Source organism: Hyaena hyaena, unplaced genomic scaffold, assembly GCF_003009895.1.
Source record: "Hyaena hyaena isolate Hyena2069 unplaced genomic scaffold, ASM300989v1 scaffold_1627, whole genome shotgun sequence".
In the NCBI taxonomy this organism is placed as follows: domain Eukaryota; kingdom Metazoa; phylum Chordata; class Mammalia; order Carnivora; family Hyaenidae; genus Hyaena; species Hyaena hyaena.
In genome coordinates, this window is record NW_024082250.1 from 156,509 (window position 1) to 176,771 (window position 20,263).

Sequence of the window (20,263 nt, forward strand, 5' to 3'; positions counted from 1 at the left end):
TAAAGGAAACAAGTAAAGTTCATGGTGTATTAGAAGGTTGAAAACTGCTATGGAAAAAAAGGAGCATGATGAGTGAGGTCAGGAATGCTGGAATGTAAACTCTACATGGGAATTGATTTGGAGGTCTTTCTCTTTTTTAACTTGCATGTCCAGAGCTTGGACAATTGCCTAGTAGTTATGGTAAATATTTTTGTGTGCGTGAGTTATGAATTCACACATATGTCCTTTCCTTCTTAGAAGTAAAAGCTCTCAGTTTAGGAATAAGACAACACATACTTTCCCAGATTAAAATTAATCAGGCAGATAGAGGCTGTTCTCACCACAAAAATCCAACTTAGAGGGGAAAATCATAATCTTCCTAGCATGGAGAAATTTGGTAATTGGATTGACTCCTCTGTGCACCCCTGTTAACTTCTTGTCACAGGCACAATCAAATTAAAGTTCATTTAAGTTTTAGCAAACCATCAAAAGCACTTTATTATCTAGCTACTGCATTAAGAAGGTAAGCATTCTGGAATTTCTAAAACTAAACATTAGAAATTTGATTGAATATTTGTGGACAATAAACAGGAAATAAGGAGCTGGTTTATATCTCATTTACTTCAACAAATAGAAACTGTGGGTTATAATTAAAAGCTAGGTATGACCAAAGTGAAAAGGGTCAGGTCCTATAACATAGCTCCCTATTTAAAGTGTAGTTGGGAGAATGCAAGAGACATGGATAGTCAACAAACAATTTTGCAAGAAGTCATCTCTAACAAGGTCAGTGGGTAAAATAATACAATTAGGTGATTCTCACTTGGTGAAAAGGATATTGTTTCTAAATATCACCTCCAGAGCCAATTTCAGGTCTCTGTTCCTTAGGCTGTAGATGAAGGGGTTCAACATGGGGCTGACCACTGTGTACATCAGTGAGGCAGTCATGTCTTTGTCATTGTAGTTGCTCAATGCGGAGGAAAAGTACAATGTCATAATTGTTCCATAGAATAAAGACACTACAGAGAGGTGGGAGCCACAGGTGGACAAGGCTTTGCCGATACCTTTGGTAGAGGAGACCTTCAGAATAGAAGCTCCAATGCGTCTATAAGAGACCAGAATGCCAGTCAATGGGAAAATGACAACTGTAGCCCCTGCAGTAAGTATGACCAGCTCATTAAAAGAGGTGTTTGAACAGGACAGCCTGGCTAGGATGGGGAGGCTACAGAAGAAGTGAGCAATGATGTTGTCAGCACAGAAGGACACCTGGGTCAGGAGGAGGGTGTGTAAGAGAGCACTGCTACAGGAGAGAATCCAGGAGCCAGCCACCAGCTGCACACACAGACCCTTCTTCATGATGGTGGTGTAGTATAGAGGGTGACAGATGGCTACATATCTGTCATATGCCATCGCTGCAAAAAGGAGATTATCAACACAACTGAAAATATATAAAAATACATCTGTGAAATACATCCAGGATAGGAGATCGATAGATCCTGAGTCTGCATGTTCATCAACATCTTTGGGACGGTGACAGATGAAAAAGAAACATCAGTGAAGGCCAAGTCGCTGAGGAAGAAGTACATGGGGGTGTAGAGGTGAGAGTCCAGCCTGATAAGAGGGATGATGAGCAGGTTCCCCAGCACCATGGTCAGGTACATGCCCAGGAACAGGGCGAAGAACATGCCCTGCTGCCCTGACCGGATGGGGAGCCCCAGGAGGAGAAATTTGGACATGCTGTTCTGGTTCTCCCTCCTCATGCTGCTTTCTCTCCTCTGGGAATAAAGAGAAATGGGAAATGTCGAGTACTTAAAAATACTAAGCATAGCAATTACTGTGTAGTCACGTATTTTCTCCAAGTAACTATCAACATTCAGGCAAATATTGCCTTGCAATTCACATATGGATGCCTTATCCAGTCTGGTGAGAAGGATGCAATGCGATTTGTCTGAACCTTGATGCAGTCACTTGGGGAAAGTATGTGAGACCAAACTCTTTGGTCAAAATCAGGAACAACTCATTCTTTTTTTATTTTGTTTTTCACACATGTGGAGACACAGTGATAGGCACTAGGAAGAAAGTAATAAATAAGTCCCTTCCTCTGGGGAGCCCACATTCCAGTGAGCAGCCTCACAGCCCTGATGAAGAGAATGGCTCTGTATCTGGACTGCTTTGGAGCTTGCATCTGGTTCTTGCTTATCCTGATTGTTTCTTGCTCTCTCTGTCTCTCTGTCTCTATCTCTACCTTTGTCTCTCTGTCTATCACATACACACATACACATGCTTGCCTCTTAAAGCATTGAGAAGATTAAAGAAACATACCATGTACAATATAGGTCCTTAATACATAAACTCACTTCACACATTAGAATTACTATCATCGAAAAGAAAAGAAGAAAGCAAAGGAAAGGGAAAGAAAAGAAAAAATGGAGAGAGGGAGGAAAGAAGGAAGGAAGAAGGAAGGAAACAAGGAAGGATGGAAGGAAGGAAAAAAGGAAAGAAGGAAGGTAGAAAGCTAGTGTTGGTGAGGATGTGGAGAAATTGGAACACTTGTATATTGCTGGTATACATAAAATGGTGCAGTCATTATGAAAAACACTGTGGCAGTTCCTCAAAAAATTAAACAAAGAATTACCATATAATCCAGAAGTTCCACTTCTGGGTATATATCCAAAACAATTGAAATAATGTTCTCAAACAAATATTTGTACACCCATGTTCAAAGCAGCATTATTAATTTTTTTATGAATATAATTTATTATCAAATTGGCTTACATATAACACCCAGTGCTCATCCCAACAAGTGCCTTCCTCAATACCCATCACCCATTTTCCCCTCCCCCTCATCCACCCCCAGTTTGAGTCTCTTGTGGTTTGCCTCCCTCCCTTTTGGTTTGTAACTATTTTTCCCCCTTCCCTTCCCGCATGACCTTCTGTTAAGTTTCTCAAGATCCACATACGAAATTTGTCCTTCTCTGACTGACTTATTTCACTCAGCATAATATCTTCCAGTTCCACCAACATTGCTACAAATGGCATGATTTCATTCTTTCTCAAAGCAGCATTATTCATGACAGCCAAAGATGGAAACAATGTGTGTCCATTGACAAATGAATGGATAAACACAATGTGTTATGTACATAAAATGGAATGGAAAGAAGGAAATCCTGACCTGCTACAACATGGAAGAACCTTGACATTATGCTGACTAAAATATGTCAGTCACCAAAATATAAATACTGTATGATTCCATTTACATGAGATCCTAGAATAGTCAAATTCATAGAGACAACAAGTAGAATGGTGGTGGCCAGCAGTTAGGGAGAAGGGAAATGAGAAATTACTGTTCAGTGTACACAGTTTCAGTTTGAGAAGATAAAAAAGTTCTGGAAGTAGATGGTGGTGATGGTGTAAATGTATTTAATGCCACAGAGCTGCACTCTTAAAAATTACTTAGGGGCCCCTGGGTGGCTCAGTCGGTTAAGTGTCCGACTTCAGCTCAGGTCATGAACTCACAGTTTGTAGGTTCGAGCCCCGCGTCGGGCTCTGTGCTGACAGCTCAGAGCCTGGAGCCTGTTTCAGATTCTGTGTCTCCCTCTCTCTCAGATCCTCCCCTGCTCACTCTATCTCTCTCTCTCTCTCAGAAATAAATAAAAAACATTTTAAAAATTACTTAAATAATAAATTTTATGTTATGCATATTTCATCAAAATAAAAAAATTTAAGTTGGAAAATATATCAACATGAGTTAATAAATAAAGATAGCAGTCAAGGGGTGTTTTGCTGGCTGAGTTGGTAGAGAGCATGAGACTCTTGATCTCGAGGTTGTGAGTTCAAGGCCCACATTAGGTGTAGAGATTACTTAAAAATAAAATCTTTTTAAAATAAATCTATCAAAAGGAGGGTGACCAAACAAATTAAATAAATAAACTCACTGTTTTGGAAGGATGAGTGACCTAGATCACAGGTCAGGAATTAAAGACAACGGAGGTATGAATAGGCCATCAAGCAAGATCAAATAGCTTACTGAAAATGTGTGTTTACTTCTGTGGTCTCTCTCACACATTCAGGGAAACAGTGAAGGCCCAAACCAGGGCCCCTAAAGAATACTTCATCCACAGCAGTTGACTTACCACATTTTAAATAAATTTGCCAATAAATAACTTCTTCATGTCTGCCATCATCCCCTTCTATCTCCAGTGCTTCAAAATGGCTGAGTTCTTTTTTTTTTTTAAGTTTATTTATTTATTTTGAGAGAGAGACAACCAGCAAGGAGGGGTAGAGAAAGAGGGGGACAGAGGATATGAAGTGGCCTTGTGCTTACAGTAGAGAGCCCAATGCAAGGCTCAAACTCATGAAATGTGAGATCATGACCTGAGCCCAAGTTGGACACTTAACCGACTGAGCCACTCAGGCACCTCCAAAATGGCTGAGTTCTAAGCATATATGCAATGTGAGTGACATGAGAATTTGCCCAATGATGTGGCTAGGGAATCAAAATATTACAGATGCTATTGGACTGAGGAGTTATGTCAGAATTCATTGTCATCTGAGTAACTAGACAAAGTTCCAGAATTAACTACACCATGTTACCCAATGTGGAAATGTAGAAATCACTAAAGATCAATGAAGAAAACTTGGGGCCCTGGAGAAATTCAGTAGCCTTTAAACCACATGGACAAATTGCCACCAACTTAGCATAAAGAGGACTTTGCTTAGAGCTTCCTGTTTATGTCTAAGACTGAGAAAAGAGAAGAGTCAGACTATGATGCTGTTTCCCTAGTTCGAATGTATATACATATTGCTATGTCCCACATATATGTGTGTTAGGCACAAAAACAGACACACAAAGTAACACAGAAACAAACCCAAGGTGCTGTGCTTTGGCTCTCTCTGACCTATACTCATCTCTAGTTGAAAGTGTAGAAGTTTGCGGGGTGCCTGGGTGGCTTAGTCGGTTAAGCGTCCGACTTTCGCTTAGGTCATGATCTCGCTGTTTGTGGGTTTGAACCCCGCGTCGGGCTCTGTGCTGACTGCCAGCTCAGAGCCTGGAGCCTGTTTCGGAGTCTGTGACTCCCTCTCTCTCTGACCTTCCCCTGCTCACACTGTCTCTCTCTCTCTCTCTCCTGGAAATAAATAAAACATTAAAAAAAAAAATTAAAAAAAAAAAAGAAAGTGTAGAAGTTTGCATGGGTTCATACCAACTTGCATTCATCTTTAAGATGAAACATTTTGTCACACATAACTTTCAAAAGCATGCAGAAGGAACCCTTCTGTGCTGTTTCTGGGGCTCTAAAATGCTCAGCTGCTATGGAAAACAGAATGGAGTTTCCCTGAAACATTAAACAGAACTCCACATGATTTTGCCATCCCACTTCTGGGTATATAACAGAAAGGACTGAAATCAGGATCTCAAAGATATATCTGCACTTCCATGTTTACTGCAGTCCTGTGCACAATAATTAAGTTGTGGAAACAACCCAAATGTCCATCAACAGAAGAATGGATAGATAAAACATGGTATAAACATACAATGGAATATTATTCTGCCTAAAAAATGAAGGAAATCCTTCTCTTTGTGACAACATGGATGAACCTGGAGGGACATTATGCTAAATGAAACAAGCCAGTTACAGAAGGACAAATATTGCCTAATTTCACTTTTAAGAGGAATCTAAAAGAGTCAAACTCATAGAAACAGAGAATAAATGGTAGTTACCAATGGAGTGTGGGGGAAAAGGTAGAGCTGTTATTGATATAAAGTTTCGGCTATTCAAGGTGAATTAGTTCTAGAGGCCTGCCATTCAGCATAGTGCCTGTAGTCCACAGTACTTTATTGTGCACGTCAAAATTCATGAAAAGAGGAGATCTCATTTTAAGTTATTTTAACCACAAAAAAGAGGGGGCACAAGTGAATTTTGAGACCTGATGGATATGTCTGTTGCCTTGGTTGTGGTGATACCTTCAAATGTGTATGCATATGTCCAAACTCATTAAATTGTATACATTAACTTTGTACAGATTTTTGTACTAATTACACCTCAATAAAGCTGTTTAAAAAATCATACACTCGGAGTGCCTGGGTGGCTCAGTCAGTTAAGCGTCCAACTTCAGCTCTGGTCATGATCTCACGATTTGGTGGGTTCAAGCCCCGCATTGGGCTCTGTGCTGAGGAATAGCTCGGAGCCTGGAGCCTGCTTCACATTCTGTGTCTCCCTCTCTCTCTGACCATCCCCTGCTCACGCTGTCTCTATCTCAAAAATAAATAAAACATTAAAAAAAAAAAGGCCTTCCTGGAGTCTGTCCTTTATTTAAAAATAAATAAATAAATAAAAATCATATACTCAGCATAATATCTTCCAGTTCTATCCAAGTTTCTGCAAATGTCATGATTTCATTCTTTCTCATTTGCAAGTAGTATTCCATTGTATATATAAACCACATTTTCATTATCCATTCATCAGTTGATGGACATTTAGGCTCTTTCTATAACTTGGCTATGTTGAAAGTGCTGCTATGAACATTGGGGTACATGTGCCCCTAAGCATCAGCACTCTTGTATCCCTTGGGTAAATTCCTAGCAGTGCTATTGCTGGGTCATAGGGCAGTTCTATTTTTAATTTTTTGAGGAACCCCCATACTGTTTTCCAGAGCAGCTGCACCAGTTTGCATTCCCACCAACAGTGCAAGAGGGTTGGTATTATGCTGAATGAAGTAAGTCAGTCAGAGAAGGACAGATATCATATGTTTTCACTCATATGTGGATCTTGAGAAACTTAACAGAAGACCATGGGGGAAGGGAAGGGGAAAAAATAGTTAAAAACAGAGACTCTTAAATACAGAGAACAAACTGAGGATAGATGAGGGAGGTGGAGGAGAGGGGGAAATGGGTGATGGGCATTGAAGAGGGCACTTGTTGGGATGAGAACTGGGTGTTGTATGTAAGCCAATTTGACAATAAATTATATTTTAAAATATCATGCAAACACCACATCCAGTCATCCAGGCAACTCACAAACCACACACATACAAAATCCCCACTACGCAGAATAAGAATCACATACAGTCACACACAACATACAAGTAACATAAAAAGAAGCAACATGCAGACACCCACACAGACACACCCAAGCATACATGCACACATTGGCAAGCAATTCCAGCCCTCCATGGTATACTATACAATAGGGCTTTCTACCATGATGGAAATGCTCTATATCTACATTGTCCACTATAGCAGCAGTAGCCTATGTGACTGATGACCTGAAATAGAGCTATTGCAACCGAGGAACTAAAATTGTAATTTCAGTTAATTTTAATTCATTTTAACTTTATGACCACATGTGGCTAGCAACATCATAGAAGTCAGTGTGCAAGTCTGTTATCCTCTAAAAACACAAGCAACATAAATACCCTTTTCTGTTTCTCTCTCTAGTCCTCACATACATGCACAAATCTAGGCCAAGTAATGGTTCCTCACCTTCCTCCAATCTATGCCAATTCTTGCTGGTCCTGGCTGCTACCTGAATACTCCTCTCTTATGTCTCCATGGCCTAACGGTTTTTAGGATCCTTCATGCCTGTTCACAAGTGCTAGAATAATGAGCGGGAAGATGCACATTGACCAATAAGCAAAAGACCCAGGGGAACACAACCCCAAGCTTCTGTTAGAGAAGAAGCCAACAGAACTAATTGTGCAATTTTTGCCTGTCTCTTGAGATGGATCCTATGCAGGGACGAAAGGGTCCCAGAAGAAAGTGTCCCTAAAGTCAGTGATATGTCAGCATCCCCTCTGCCTGGTCATGAGAAGGTGGAAAGGCCATGAATACCCTTGACCTCTGAAGAATCCATCAATGGAATCTGTCTCTCCATACATTACAGAAAGGCCCAGATAGAGTAGTACTAGCCTTTATAGACTCCCAAACCACTGACCCCAAACTGCATTAAAGCACATATTCCACTGCCACCATTCATTCCATTCTTAGAGAACAACAAGTGATCTACAAAAGTCAAAGCAACCTTGAGAAAAATGAACAAAGTGGGAGGCATCACACTTCCTGACTTTAAACTATAATACAGACTTACAGTAATCAACACTATATGTTATTGACTTGAAAACGTGTAGACCATGTAACAGAATACAGAGCCCAGAGATGAACCCATGCATATGCCATCAACTAATCCTTGACAAGGGAGTCGAGTGTATACACAATGAGTAAAGGATAGTCTCTTCAATAAATTGTGCCAAGAAACTGGATATCCACATACAAAAGAATGAAAATGGATCCCAGTGATGTAAAAATATCTGTCTGTGACATTCGGCTCCAGGAGCCAAAAATGTCCACCACCTCCAGTAGCAGCACCATGACCATCCTGGAGCTGTTCAGGTACCCATCTCATAGCAGTTCATGGCTGTATTTGAGTGCAAGGCCTTCCTGCACTGATACATAAGTGAGGGCATGGATGAGATGAAGCTCACCAAGGCCAAGAACAGCATGAACGGCCTGGTGTCTGAGTACCAGCAATACCAGGTTGCCAGGGTCAAGGAGGAGGGTGAGTTTGAGGAGGAGACAGAGGAGGAGGTGGCCTAGAGCTGTTTGGTACCCAGTTCAGCATTGAAGCCTAGTGAACTCTTTATTCATTCACAACCTGTTCTCTGAATGCCCACATCTCACTGTGTGTGCACTACTCTTCTTCCTATCTTGACAGCACATGCACTACGGCATGGGATATTTGTGTATGAAGTTTTCTATCCTAAGTGGAGACTGGACTCTTATCATATATATAATTTTCAAATATTTTCTCCTAATAAGTTGCTCCCTCCCTCCCTCCCTTCCTTCCTTTCTTCCTTCCTTCCTTCCTTCCTTCCCTTGCATATGCAAGGGCAGAACAAGCACACAAGAGAGGGAGAGAGGGAATCTCAAGCAGGGTCCACACTGCCAGCACAGAGCCTGATGTGGGGCTCCAGCTCACTAACCATGAGATCATGACTTGAGCAGAAATAGAGTCAGATGCTTAACTGACTGAGCCACCCAGGCACCCATTGCTTTTCATTTTCTTAATGGTTTTTCTCTTGGAGCAGAAGTTTTGAACTTTGATGAAGTCCAATTTCTCATTTTTTTCTTTTGTGAATCATCGAAGCAATCTTTGCCTATCCCAAGGAAACACATATTTTCTCTTTTTTTTTCCCTAAAAGCCTTATAGTTGTTATATGTCAAAAATGACCCATTTTGAGTTAACTTTTTTGGTGTATGGTATTAAGTAAGGATCTAAGTTGAAGGTTTTGCATGCGGAATATCCATTTTCCCTAGCACTATTTTTGAAAAGATTGTCCCTTCCCCCCTGAATTGCCTTCACACCTATGTCAAAAACCAGCTGACCACAAAAATAAGGTTTATTCCTTAGAGATTTATTTCTGGACCCTCAATTCTGTTACATTGTTCTACATGTCTACATGTTCTACATGTCTATCATTATTTCAGTGCTACATTTTCTTGATTATTGCAGCTTTACAGTAAGTTTTTAAATCAGGGAGGAAAATCCCTCCCACTTTATTCTCCTTTAAGTTAACTAACAACCTTTATATTTATAAATATCACCTCTAATTGCTCTGACTAGGTCTTCCAGTAGTATGTTAAATAGAAGTGGCAAGAATGGGCATCGCAGTTTTGTTACTGATCTTAGAAGAAAAGCTTTCAGCTTTTCACTATTAAATATGGTATTAGTTGTGGGCTTATTCTATATACACTTTATTATGTTGAAGTAAATTCCTTCTATTCCTAGTTTTGTGAGAGTTTTTATCATAAAAGTACATTGAATTTTATCAAATTCTTTTTCTGCAACTATTGAGATGATATGTGTTTTTTCTTCTTAATTTTGTTAATGTGGTATATTGCATTAATTGATTTGCATATGTTGAACCATCTTTGCATCCCACGGCTAAGTCCCACTTTGTCATGGTGTATGATCCCTTTAATATGCTGTTGAACTTGGTCTGCTAGTATTTTGTTCAGGACTTTTGCATCTATGTTCATTAAAATATTGGCTTTGTTTTACGTTTTAATACCAGTATAGTTAATATACAGTATTATAATAGTTTCAGGTATACAATATAGTGATTCAACAATTCCATATATCACCCAGTGCTGCTCATCATGACAAGTGTCCTCCTTAATCCCCATCACCTATTTCACCAATTCCTTACCCATCTCCCCTCCGGTAACCACCAGTTTAGGGAGAACCATCAGTTCTCTATAGTTAAGACTCTGTCTTGGCTTCTTTTTTCCTTTGCTCATTTGTTTTGTTTCTTAATTCCACATCTGAGTGAAATCATGTCGTATTTGTCTTTCTCTGACTGATTTATTTCCTTAGCATTATACTCTCTAGCTCCATCCATGTCACTGCAGATGACAAGATTTTATTCTTTTTTATGGCTGAATAATATTCCCCCTCCCCCTCTGTGTGTGTGTGTGTGTGTGTGTGTGTGTGTGTGTGTCCTCTTCTTTATCCACTTATCTATCAATGGACACTTGGGCTCTTTCCATAATTTTTCTATTGTAAATAATGCTGTTCTAAACATAGGAGTGTCTGTATCCCTTTGAATAACTGTTTTTGTATTTTTTGAGTCGATACCCAGTTGTGCTATTACTGGGTCTTAGGGGAGTTCTATTTTTAAATTTTTAAGGAAACTCCATACTCTTTTTCACAGTGGCTGCACCAGGTTGCATTTCCACCAACAGTGCAAGAGGATTGCTTTTTCTCCACATCTTCATCAACACTTGTTGTTTTTTGTGTTTTTTATTTTAGCCATTCTGACTGATGTGAGGCAATATCTCGTTGTAGTTTTGATTTGCATTTCCCTGATGACAAATTATGTTGAATATTTTTTCATGTGTCAGTTGGCCATCTAGATGTCTTCTTTGGAGAAATGTCTATTCTTGTCATCTATCCATTTTTTTTATTTGTAAATGCTGTTTTTCCTTTTTTAAATATAGTTTATTGTCAAGTTGGCTAACATAGAGTGTGTAAAGTGTGCTCTTGGTTTCAGAGGTAGATTCCCATGGCTCATCGCTTATATACAACACTCAGTGCTCATCCCAAGTGGCCTCCTCAATGCCCAATACCCATTTTCCCCTCCCCCAACCCCCTCCATTTCTTAATTGAACTTTTTTGGGGGGTGTTGAGTTTGATAAATTCTATATATTTTGGATACTAACCCTTTATCAGATGTGTCATTTGTAAATATCTTCTCCCATTCCATAGTTTGCCTGTTAGTTTTGTTGATTGTTTCTTTCACTGTGCAAAAGATATTGGCTTTTAGTTTTCTTTTCATACAGTGCTTTTGTCTGGTTTGGTACCAGGGTAATGTTGTTCTTCTAAAATGAATTTGTAAGTGTTCCCTCTTAATTTTTTGAAAGATTTTAAGAAGAGTGGTGCTAATTCTTCTTTAAATATTTGATTAAATTCACCAGTGAAACCATCTAGTCCTGGGATCTTCTATATTGAGAGGTTTTTTAAAAAAATTTTTTCAAATGTTTTATTTATTTCTGAGAGAGAGAGAGAGAGACAGCATGAGCAGGGAAGGGCCAGAGAGAAAAGGAGATACAGAATCCAAAACAGGCTCCAGGCTCTGAGCCAGCCGTCAGCACAGAGCCCGACGTGGGGCTCGAACCCACAAACCGTGAGATCATGAGCTGAGCCGAAGTCAGGCGCTTAACCGACTGAGCCACCCAGGCGCCCCTATATTGGGAGTTTTATCACTGATTCAATCTCCTTATTTGTTATTGGTCTCTTCAAGGTTTCTATTTCTTTTTTCATTCAATGTTGGTAGGTTGTATGTTTCTGGAAATTTATCAATTTCATCTAGGTTATGACTCAGTAAGCTTATTAAAAATCATTGAGCTGGATTTTATTATATAAAGTTTTATATAAAGTTTGTATTATATAAAGTATATAAAGTTACAAAATAAAAGATTGTACCAGAAACTTTAACCAGCACATTTGTAGATATAAAGAAATAAAGAGTCTAAATATTGAGAGGGTAGAATTCAATTATTATCCACTGGTAATATTATGGCTTACCTACAATACCCAAAACAATATACAAATTATAAGAATAATGAATTTAGTATAGTTATATATTGACTTTGATATAGAAAAGTCAACTATATTTCTATATTGTAGAAAAATCGAATATGAAATCTTATGAAATCTTAATGATTATAAAAATTTTAAATTGCACACAAATATGAAATATCTAGGGAAAGGTTGAATGAAAGATGTGGACTAAAATGTCTTCAAAGAAAATAAGAAGTTAAAAATAACCAAGATGTATATACATGTTCCCAGATTAGAGATTCAATATCTTTAAAATGTCAGTTCTCTGTAAGCTATTTTATATTTTGAATACCATCCTAAATAAAAAATAGTTTTCTTTTTTAATTGTCAAGCAGAATCTGAAATTCAAATGGAAATTCGAGAAGAAAAAAAAGAGCCAATATATCATATTCAATCATTTGATTCATTGAATGGAGAAAGGATGGATTTTTTTTCACCTCCTATATTTGACTAATAACATTATTCTGAATTTCAAGCACTATTTTTTTTATAGTTTATTGTCAAGTTGGTTTCCATGTAACACCCAATGCTTATCTCAAAAAGTGCCCTCCTCCATGCCCAACACCCATTTTCCTCTCTCCCCCTTCCCCATCAACACTCAGTTTGTTCTCAGTATTTAAGAGTCTCTTATGGTTTGTCAGGAACTATTTGAAGATGCTCTTAATAAAAGGTTCAGTTCATCACAGTGCATTCAATTTTTTAAAAATTTAAAAACATTAAAAATGTTTTAATACAAATTATATATTTTAATTTTTAATTTATGTTCTTAACTATTTATTACTTGCTGACTTTAGCAACATCATTTAACCAAGCCTAATTAGGGCTTGGTTTCCAAATCTGTAAAGTGACAAAATGCATTACTCAAGAGACAGAGTATTTTGTATTCAGTAGAGATCCAAGACTTAAAAGAATCTGTGCCCCTCAATAGCATGCAATTTTCATGGAAATGATTTATTGTTTGGAAAATTAGTACTCTCAATTGTAATTTTTACTGGTAAGCAAGACAATAAAAGCAATGATAAAGATCAAGGCAATGTATTATTTTATAATAGTATCTTTTATTTAAATATCCTAAAAATATTTTATGAATTTTATACATAGGAATTACTCCATCTACCTCTGAGATGCAACGTTTGTGTAAACCATTTATCCTGACCTGATCTTTTTACCTCATTTTTGTGTCTGACTGTAGCTATAACTGCTGTACAATAAGTCTTGATTATCTGGGCTGTGGTAAGTGAGCTCTAGGACAAAAAATTAAAAACTGATATACTTAGACTACATAGAAGTTTGTTGTGTTGCAAACTTGATCAACTAGGGAAAGATGGCATTTTTAATAAATTGTAATATCTATTGGATACTCATACAAAATAAAATTAATTTGTTTCTGTACCTTAAAACATACACCAAAAGTGAACCCAGATGGACTTTAGATACACATATTAAAAGCAAAATAAGAATCTTTTAAGATAAAAACTTAGGAAGGGGCGCCTGGGTGGCTCAGTTGGTTAAGCATCCGACTTCGGCTCAGGTCATGATCCCACAGTTCATGGGATCGAGCCCTGCTTCAGGCTCTGATTGAATGCCAGCTCAGAGCCTGGATCCTGTTTCAGATTTTGTATCTCCCTCTCTGTCTGACCCTCCCCTGCTCATGCTCTCTCTCTCTCAGAAATAAATAAAACATTAAAAAAATTTTTTAAAGATAAAAACTTAGGGAATATCATCAAATTCTTTTGGTAGACAAAAAATTCTTATTTTATTTTAATTTTTTACAAATAGTTTATTGTCAAGTTGGTTTCCATATAACACCCAGTGCTCATCCCCACAAGTGCCCTCCTCCATACCCATCTCCCCCTCCCCCCCACATCCATCAGTCCTCAGTTTGTTCTCAGCATTCAAGAGTCTCTCATGGTTTGCCCCTCTCCCTTTCCCCCCACCATTCCCCCCTTCTCCCCCATGGTCCTCAGTTAAGTTCCTCCTAATCCTCCTATACATGTAAACATATGGTATCTGTCCTTCTCTGCCTAACTTATTTCACTCAGCATAACACCTTCAAGTTCTATCCGTGTTGCTACACATGGCCAGATTTCATTCTTTCTCATTGCCATGTAGTATTCCATTTTATAGATAAACCACATCTTCTTGATCCATTTGTCCATTGATGGACACTTAGGCTCTTTCCATGTTTTGGCTATTGTTGAGAGTGCTGCTATGAACATTGGGGTACATGTGCTCCTATGCCTCAGCATTTCTATATCCCTTGTATAAATTCCTAGCAGTGTTATTGCTGGGTCATAGGGGGGTGGTAGACAAAGATTTCTTAAATAGGATATAGATAAAGTTAGCCACATAGGGAAAAGTGTAATACATAGGACTAAGTTAAGACATATAAATTCTGTTCATCAAAAGACCCATAAAGATTATTAATAAAGCAAGCCACATAACAAAGAATATATTCTCAATACATGTTCCCAGCAAATGGCTTATTTTCAGGAATATACATATACATGAAGAAATCATAGAAACCAGAAAGAAAAAACCAGGCTACCCAATAAAACAGCACCAAATGGCTAAGAACAGACCATTTATGAAAAGGATACCCAAATTCCTAGTAAGTGTAGGCAAAGAAGATAAACTACATGAAGTATCAGACAAATGCAAATTCAAACCACAACTCATGACTTCTACCAGCCCATAAGAATGTGTACAGTAGAGAAGATGGACAGTATAAAAGTTGGTGAGTAAGTATATTACAGGGAGGAGTGAAAGCTGAAGCAAGCACTGTGTCTAACTTTTAAAAATATTAATCTGTTAATTAAATGAAGTATACATAAATTTTCTTCCAAAAATTCTATTATGAGGTACATACACAAGTCCTGAACTGGGAGTTACCCAAATGTCAGTCAGAACTGGAATGGACAAATAAATTAAGGAATATAGACACAACTGAAAACGATGAAGTCATGAGAATGAGTTAACTATAACGATACAGAACAAAACATAATGGGATCACAAAAGAGTACATACACTATGCTTTATGTATAAAACAGCCAAAGTGATCAATCATATATGAAATCAGAATAATGGCAATAAAGTAATATGGTTAAACACATGATTTTTTGAAGTCACATATGTCTGAGGTTAAGTCTTGGGGGCAGCTGCTTAGTTGATATCCTTGATTTTTAGTTTGAGTCCCTGTAAATCTGAAAAATATTGACACCTTTATTAGAGAAATGTGCTGAGGAGTAAATAAATATACATTTAAATACTTGATTAATGCCAAATGCAATAGCTCATGTCTTTCAATATAGCAGTTTAACTTCTGGATTTCTCACACATGAAATAAGTAAAATTTAGTGACATGAAAACTCAGATTAACATGTGTTGATATAGGGGCACCTGGGTGGCTCAGTTGGTTAAGCATCTGACTTTGGCACAGGTCATGATCTAGCAATTCATGAATTTGAGCCCCATGTCAGGCTCTGTGCTGACAGCTCAGAGCCTGGAGCCTGCTTCAGATTCTTTGTCTCCTTTTCTCTCTGCCCCACCCTCAAAAATAAACAGGTATTTTAAAAAATTTAAATATGTGTTGATATCAACACCAGGTAGGGTTATTAAAGAAAACAAATTTTAAAACTTCCTAAAGCCCAGAGAAATAGGCACCAAAGTTTCACAAGCTTGCAGAGAGTTTCATCAGGGTATATAGGAGGGCTTGCATTTTCACTGCAGACCATTAATGCACACAAATCAGATAGCACGTAAGGAAAAAGAAGAATCAAGTGAACATAAATATAAGAGTAAACATGAGACCAAGAAAGGAAGGTTAAGAGTTAAAAAGATTCCTTTTTTTAAAATATTTTTATTTATTTCTAGGAGAGAGAGAGAGCGTGAGCAGGGGAGGGTCAGAGAGAGAGGGAGATACAGACTCTGAAACAGTCTCCAGGCTCTGAGCTGGCAGTCAGCACAGAGCCCGACGCGGGGCTAGAACCCACAAACCAAGAGATCATGACCTAAGCGAAAGTCGGACGCTTAACCGACTAAGCCACCCAGGCGCCCCCCCCTTTTTTTTAATGTTTTTTTTTTTTTATTTATTCTGAGAGAGAGAGAGAGAGAGACAGCGTGAGCAGGAGAAGGTCAGAGAAAGAGGGAGACACAGAATCTGAAACAGGCTCCAGGCTCTGAGCTGGCTGTCCGCACAGAGCCCGATGCAGGGCTCGAACCCACGAACCGTGAGATCATGACCTGAGCCGAAGTCGGACACTTAACCAACTAAGCCACCCAGGCGCCCCATGAGTTAAAAAGATTCTTAATAAGAACTGGCCAAACTGCAACTTTTAAAAGAGACATGTTTACAGCCCCCATGAGTACCTGTGACTGTAAGGTTGAACAAATGACACTGAGGGGTGTCCTTGGCTCTAAAGATCTTCTGAAGAGCATGTTTCATGTCTTTATTCTTCAGGCTATAGATGAAGAGGTTCAGCATGGGGGTAACCACCATGTACCTCAATGGGAGCAATTCTGTTGTCTGATGAAGGGAAAAAGTAAATACCAGCAATTGTCCCATAGTATAAAAACACCACAAAGAGGTTAAGAGTCACATGTAGACAAGGCTCTGGAGATTCTCTTAAATTATTCTTCAGAATGATGCCTGCAATGTAGATATATAAGCCCAAGATACCACTCAATGGTAGGATAAAGATCAATCCTCTCTCAATGAGAATAAGCAGCTTATTGCAGGAAATGTCTTAGCAGGAGGATTTCAGCACAACAGCAAGATCACAAAAGAAGTAGGGGATGATAGCTCCTGTACAGTAGTACAGCTGGTCCATGAGGAAGGTGTGCAACAGAGCATGAGTATAAGAGAAAAAACGAGGACCTAGCCACTAGGGTGACACAAAGCTCATCTCTCATGATTGGGAGTATAATGAAGAGGGTGACAGATGGCCACATACCTGTAATATGCCATCACTGTAAGAAGAAAGCTACAATACAACTAAAACTGATGAGGAAATACATTTGTGAAATGCACCAAGCATAGGGGATGGATTCATCCATAATATACATGTTTATCAGCACCTTAGGAATAGTGGCAGATGAAAAGGAGACATCCATGAAGGCTAGTGGCTGAGGAAGAAATACATGGGAATGTATTCAGGAAGTGAGAGTCCAGCCTGATGCACTATGGTCAGGTACATTCCCAGGAACAGGATGAAAAACACACTCTGTTGCTCCAGTCCAATAGGGGAGCCCAAGAGGAAGAACTTGGACATGTGTCTCTGGTTCTCTGCCTTCATACTGCTTTTCTATTTGCTGGGGATGAAGAAGTTTTGGGAATCTCAGAGACCTAGAAAGGACTGTCACATCTCAAAATGTAATTTTCTGGAAAAACAAATGTTTAACCATACTCATTAATCTCTCATACCTGTGGATTCACACATCTTCACTCTGTCCCAGTCTGGCTCCAGGAAAACATCTCACCCGAGAGCAGCTAACAAGACTTCATTGCACAGAAGCAAGAGAGTGTTTGCCGTTTTATTCATCCCTTTGTTCCATTGAACATTGACTCTGTATCAGGACTTCTACTAAGAGCTGAGAATGTAGCCATAAACAAAAAGGCAAAGATCTTGCCCTCCATGAATGTAGATCTTGATGCGTGTAGAGAGATAGTTCATTACACCAAGGCAGAGACAAATCATAATAGTTCACTGTCACAGAAATAGTAGATGACCCTTGGAAAGCTGGTATCAGTTGTTTCTGCTTTAAAGTGATATGAGACTCCAGTGCAGAGGTGGCCATTTGAGGGCATTGTCACTCTCCTTCTGTGAACCTGGCTTCATGATATCAGAGTAGTGATTTCATTCTGATCAGTTGGTTAGGTGGTGTCTTCTAGGTTCTCTACTGTAAAGTTACTATTTTAACCTTTGTAATTAATCTGTATCATTTGGATTTTAAATATATAGTATTTTAAAGCTATATAACCATAACTTCTTTCCCATTAAAATTTCACCCACTATGTTTAACATCCATTGGTGAATCTTATATGAAAAATTATTGCAAGTGTGGTGGCCAAATGGTGATTTTCTAATTCTATCATCTATTCTACCTTTATTTGTTGTACATAAGAAGGAACTTTCCCTTATCATTTGTTTTTTCATTGATTTATATATGTTGTGGACTTACGAATTCTTTTTTATTCTTCGAGTTATGGTCACTGCCTTTTCTATTCGTTTTGAAACTCAAAACTATTCCAGATTTGGCCATTGGGAGATCCTTCACACTGGCTCCTGAGTCTCTGTGATTCATTGAGCACTTCCTTTCAGGCTCAGCAAAATTTTCTTGGATAGTCTTGTCATGTCCTGGCCCCAGTGCTGGAATCAGCCATTTTTCTGATAACTTTGGTCCCTTTTATTTCTTATGTTTATTTTTTAGTTTTTATTTAAATTCCAGCTAGTTAACATACAATGTAATATTAGTTTCAGGTGTACAACATTCAACACTTCTGTACAACATCCCGTGCTCATCACAACAAATGCACTGCTTCATACCCATCACCTGTTTAACCCAATGCCCCATCCACCTCCCCTCTGGTAACCATCAGTTCATTCTCTATAGTTAAGAGTCTGTTTCCTGGTTTGCCCCCTCTTTCTTCCCTCACCTTTGCTCATTTGTTTTGTTTCTTAAATTCTACATATGAGTGAAATCATGTCATATTCATCTTTCTCTGACTGATTTATTTCACTTAGGACAATATTCTCTAGCTCTACCCACATCATTGCCAATGGTAAGATTTCATTCTTTTTATGGCTGAGTAATATTCCATTGTGTGTGTATAAGTGTATGCATATAAATATATACCACATCTTATTTTTTTCCTCAGATCTAGCGTTAGGGTTAGTGTTAGGGCCAGGGTGAGGGTATATGCCTAGTATCCTCAAGTTCAGAGACTTCTACACAGGGTTAACTTTGATTCTTTTTAAAGGAGAAGTGTAGAAAGCACATTTGGCCTTAGGTGTGTTCGTAGCTTACAAAGCTTTTAAACGATCTGAGGATGCAACTAGGAAGTATGTGTAACAGAAACACAGGAAAGAGAAACTACAAACTAATAAACTAAAGGAATGGTTACCCATAGAAAATGGGTCAGGGGAGAGACAGAAAGAATGGAGGACCGGGAATAGTATAGATATTACTATATAACATGTAAATTCAATCTGTTTGTACATATTAAAACCCATGAGTTCAAACTGATATCTCCAATTCCAGTTTGATGCCATAGAATTCATTCGAGACTCTCCTTTTCCATGTACATAGCTCCTTTCCCTGATAGTGAGGAGTCATTCCCTTTTCTACAATATGTTTATTTATTTACTGTATCTTGGAGTGCATGTTAAGTAATTTAGAATCTTCAGTTCATACCACTGTAATGACAAAGTAACTGAAGCTTAAAAACTTTGCCTACAGTTTTTTCTTTACTATGGGTATATGGATAAAATTTCATGTTAAAGAATTACTTAGATTAGGGATCTTATTTTCCCCTTTATTTCTAATTATGGTATTAATTTGAAATATAGCTAGGTTTATTTGTTTTGTCTTATTCAATTTTTGTATTCCCCCATCCTCTTCTATTTATTTTTCACTAGGTAAAAGATAACATAGTCAAAACCATACAAATAAATAGACTCATCTCCCCATCTTTTCTTCCCCATTCTTCCCTAACTTCTGTAGATAAGCAATCTCACTAATTTCTGATTTATTCTTCCTCTGTTTCTTTTTCCTCGAATGGGAAGATACATATATATTTTATTTCCCCTTCATTATTATACAAAAAGTAGTGAACTACAAAAAGGTGTTGAGTTATAGATGTTCAGAGTATGCTTTTATACATTGCTTTTTTTCCACTTAACAACATACCCTGGCAATCCCTCCACACTGGTTCACAGATATCTTTGTCCTTATTTTTTCACAGCTACAAAGTAGTCAATTGTGTTGATGTTCCACAGAGTTCCTTTTGAAGTACTAGAATGAGATGATGGTGATGAATGTGCTAAATGCCATTGAATTGTATACCTCAAGTGGTTAAAATTATAGTTTTATGTTATCTATATTACACTACATTAAAAAATCTTAAAGAGAAAGCAAGAAGTCATCTCTATATAAAGTACAGGAAAAAATTA

The 20,263-nt window shown here is 38.1% G+C and overlaps 2 protein-coding genes across 2 annotated transcripts in view; one reads left to right on the forward strand and one right to left on the reverse strand.

The window, feature by feature from the left end:
• The window catches only part of LOC120226162 (olfactory receptor 1J1-like), an 81,446-nt gene that overhangs the window by 41,274 nt on the left and 19,909 nt on the right, over positions 1–20,263 (forward strand). Inside the window, exon 2 of the mRNA XM_039224355.1 lies at positions 15,279–15,289. Within this exon, the coding sequence (XP_039080286.1) occupies positions 15,279–15,289 (11 nt within the window). The remainder of the gene's footprint in view (positions 1–15,278; positions 15,290–20,263) is intronic.
• Positions 796–1,739, reverse strand: LOC120226169 (olfactory receptor 1J4-like). The gene is given in 2 exon segments (XM_039224360.1): positions 796–1,421; positions 1,424–1,739. Coding segments are annotated over 2 exon segments (939 nt in total). The 5' UTR covers positions 1,737–1,739.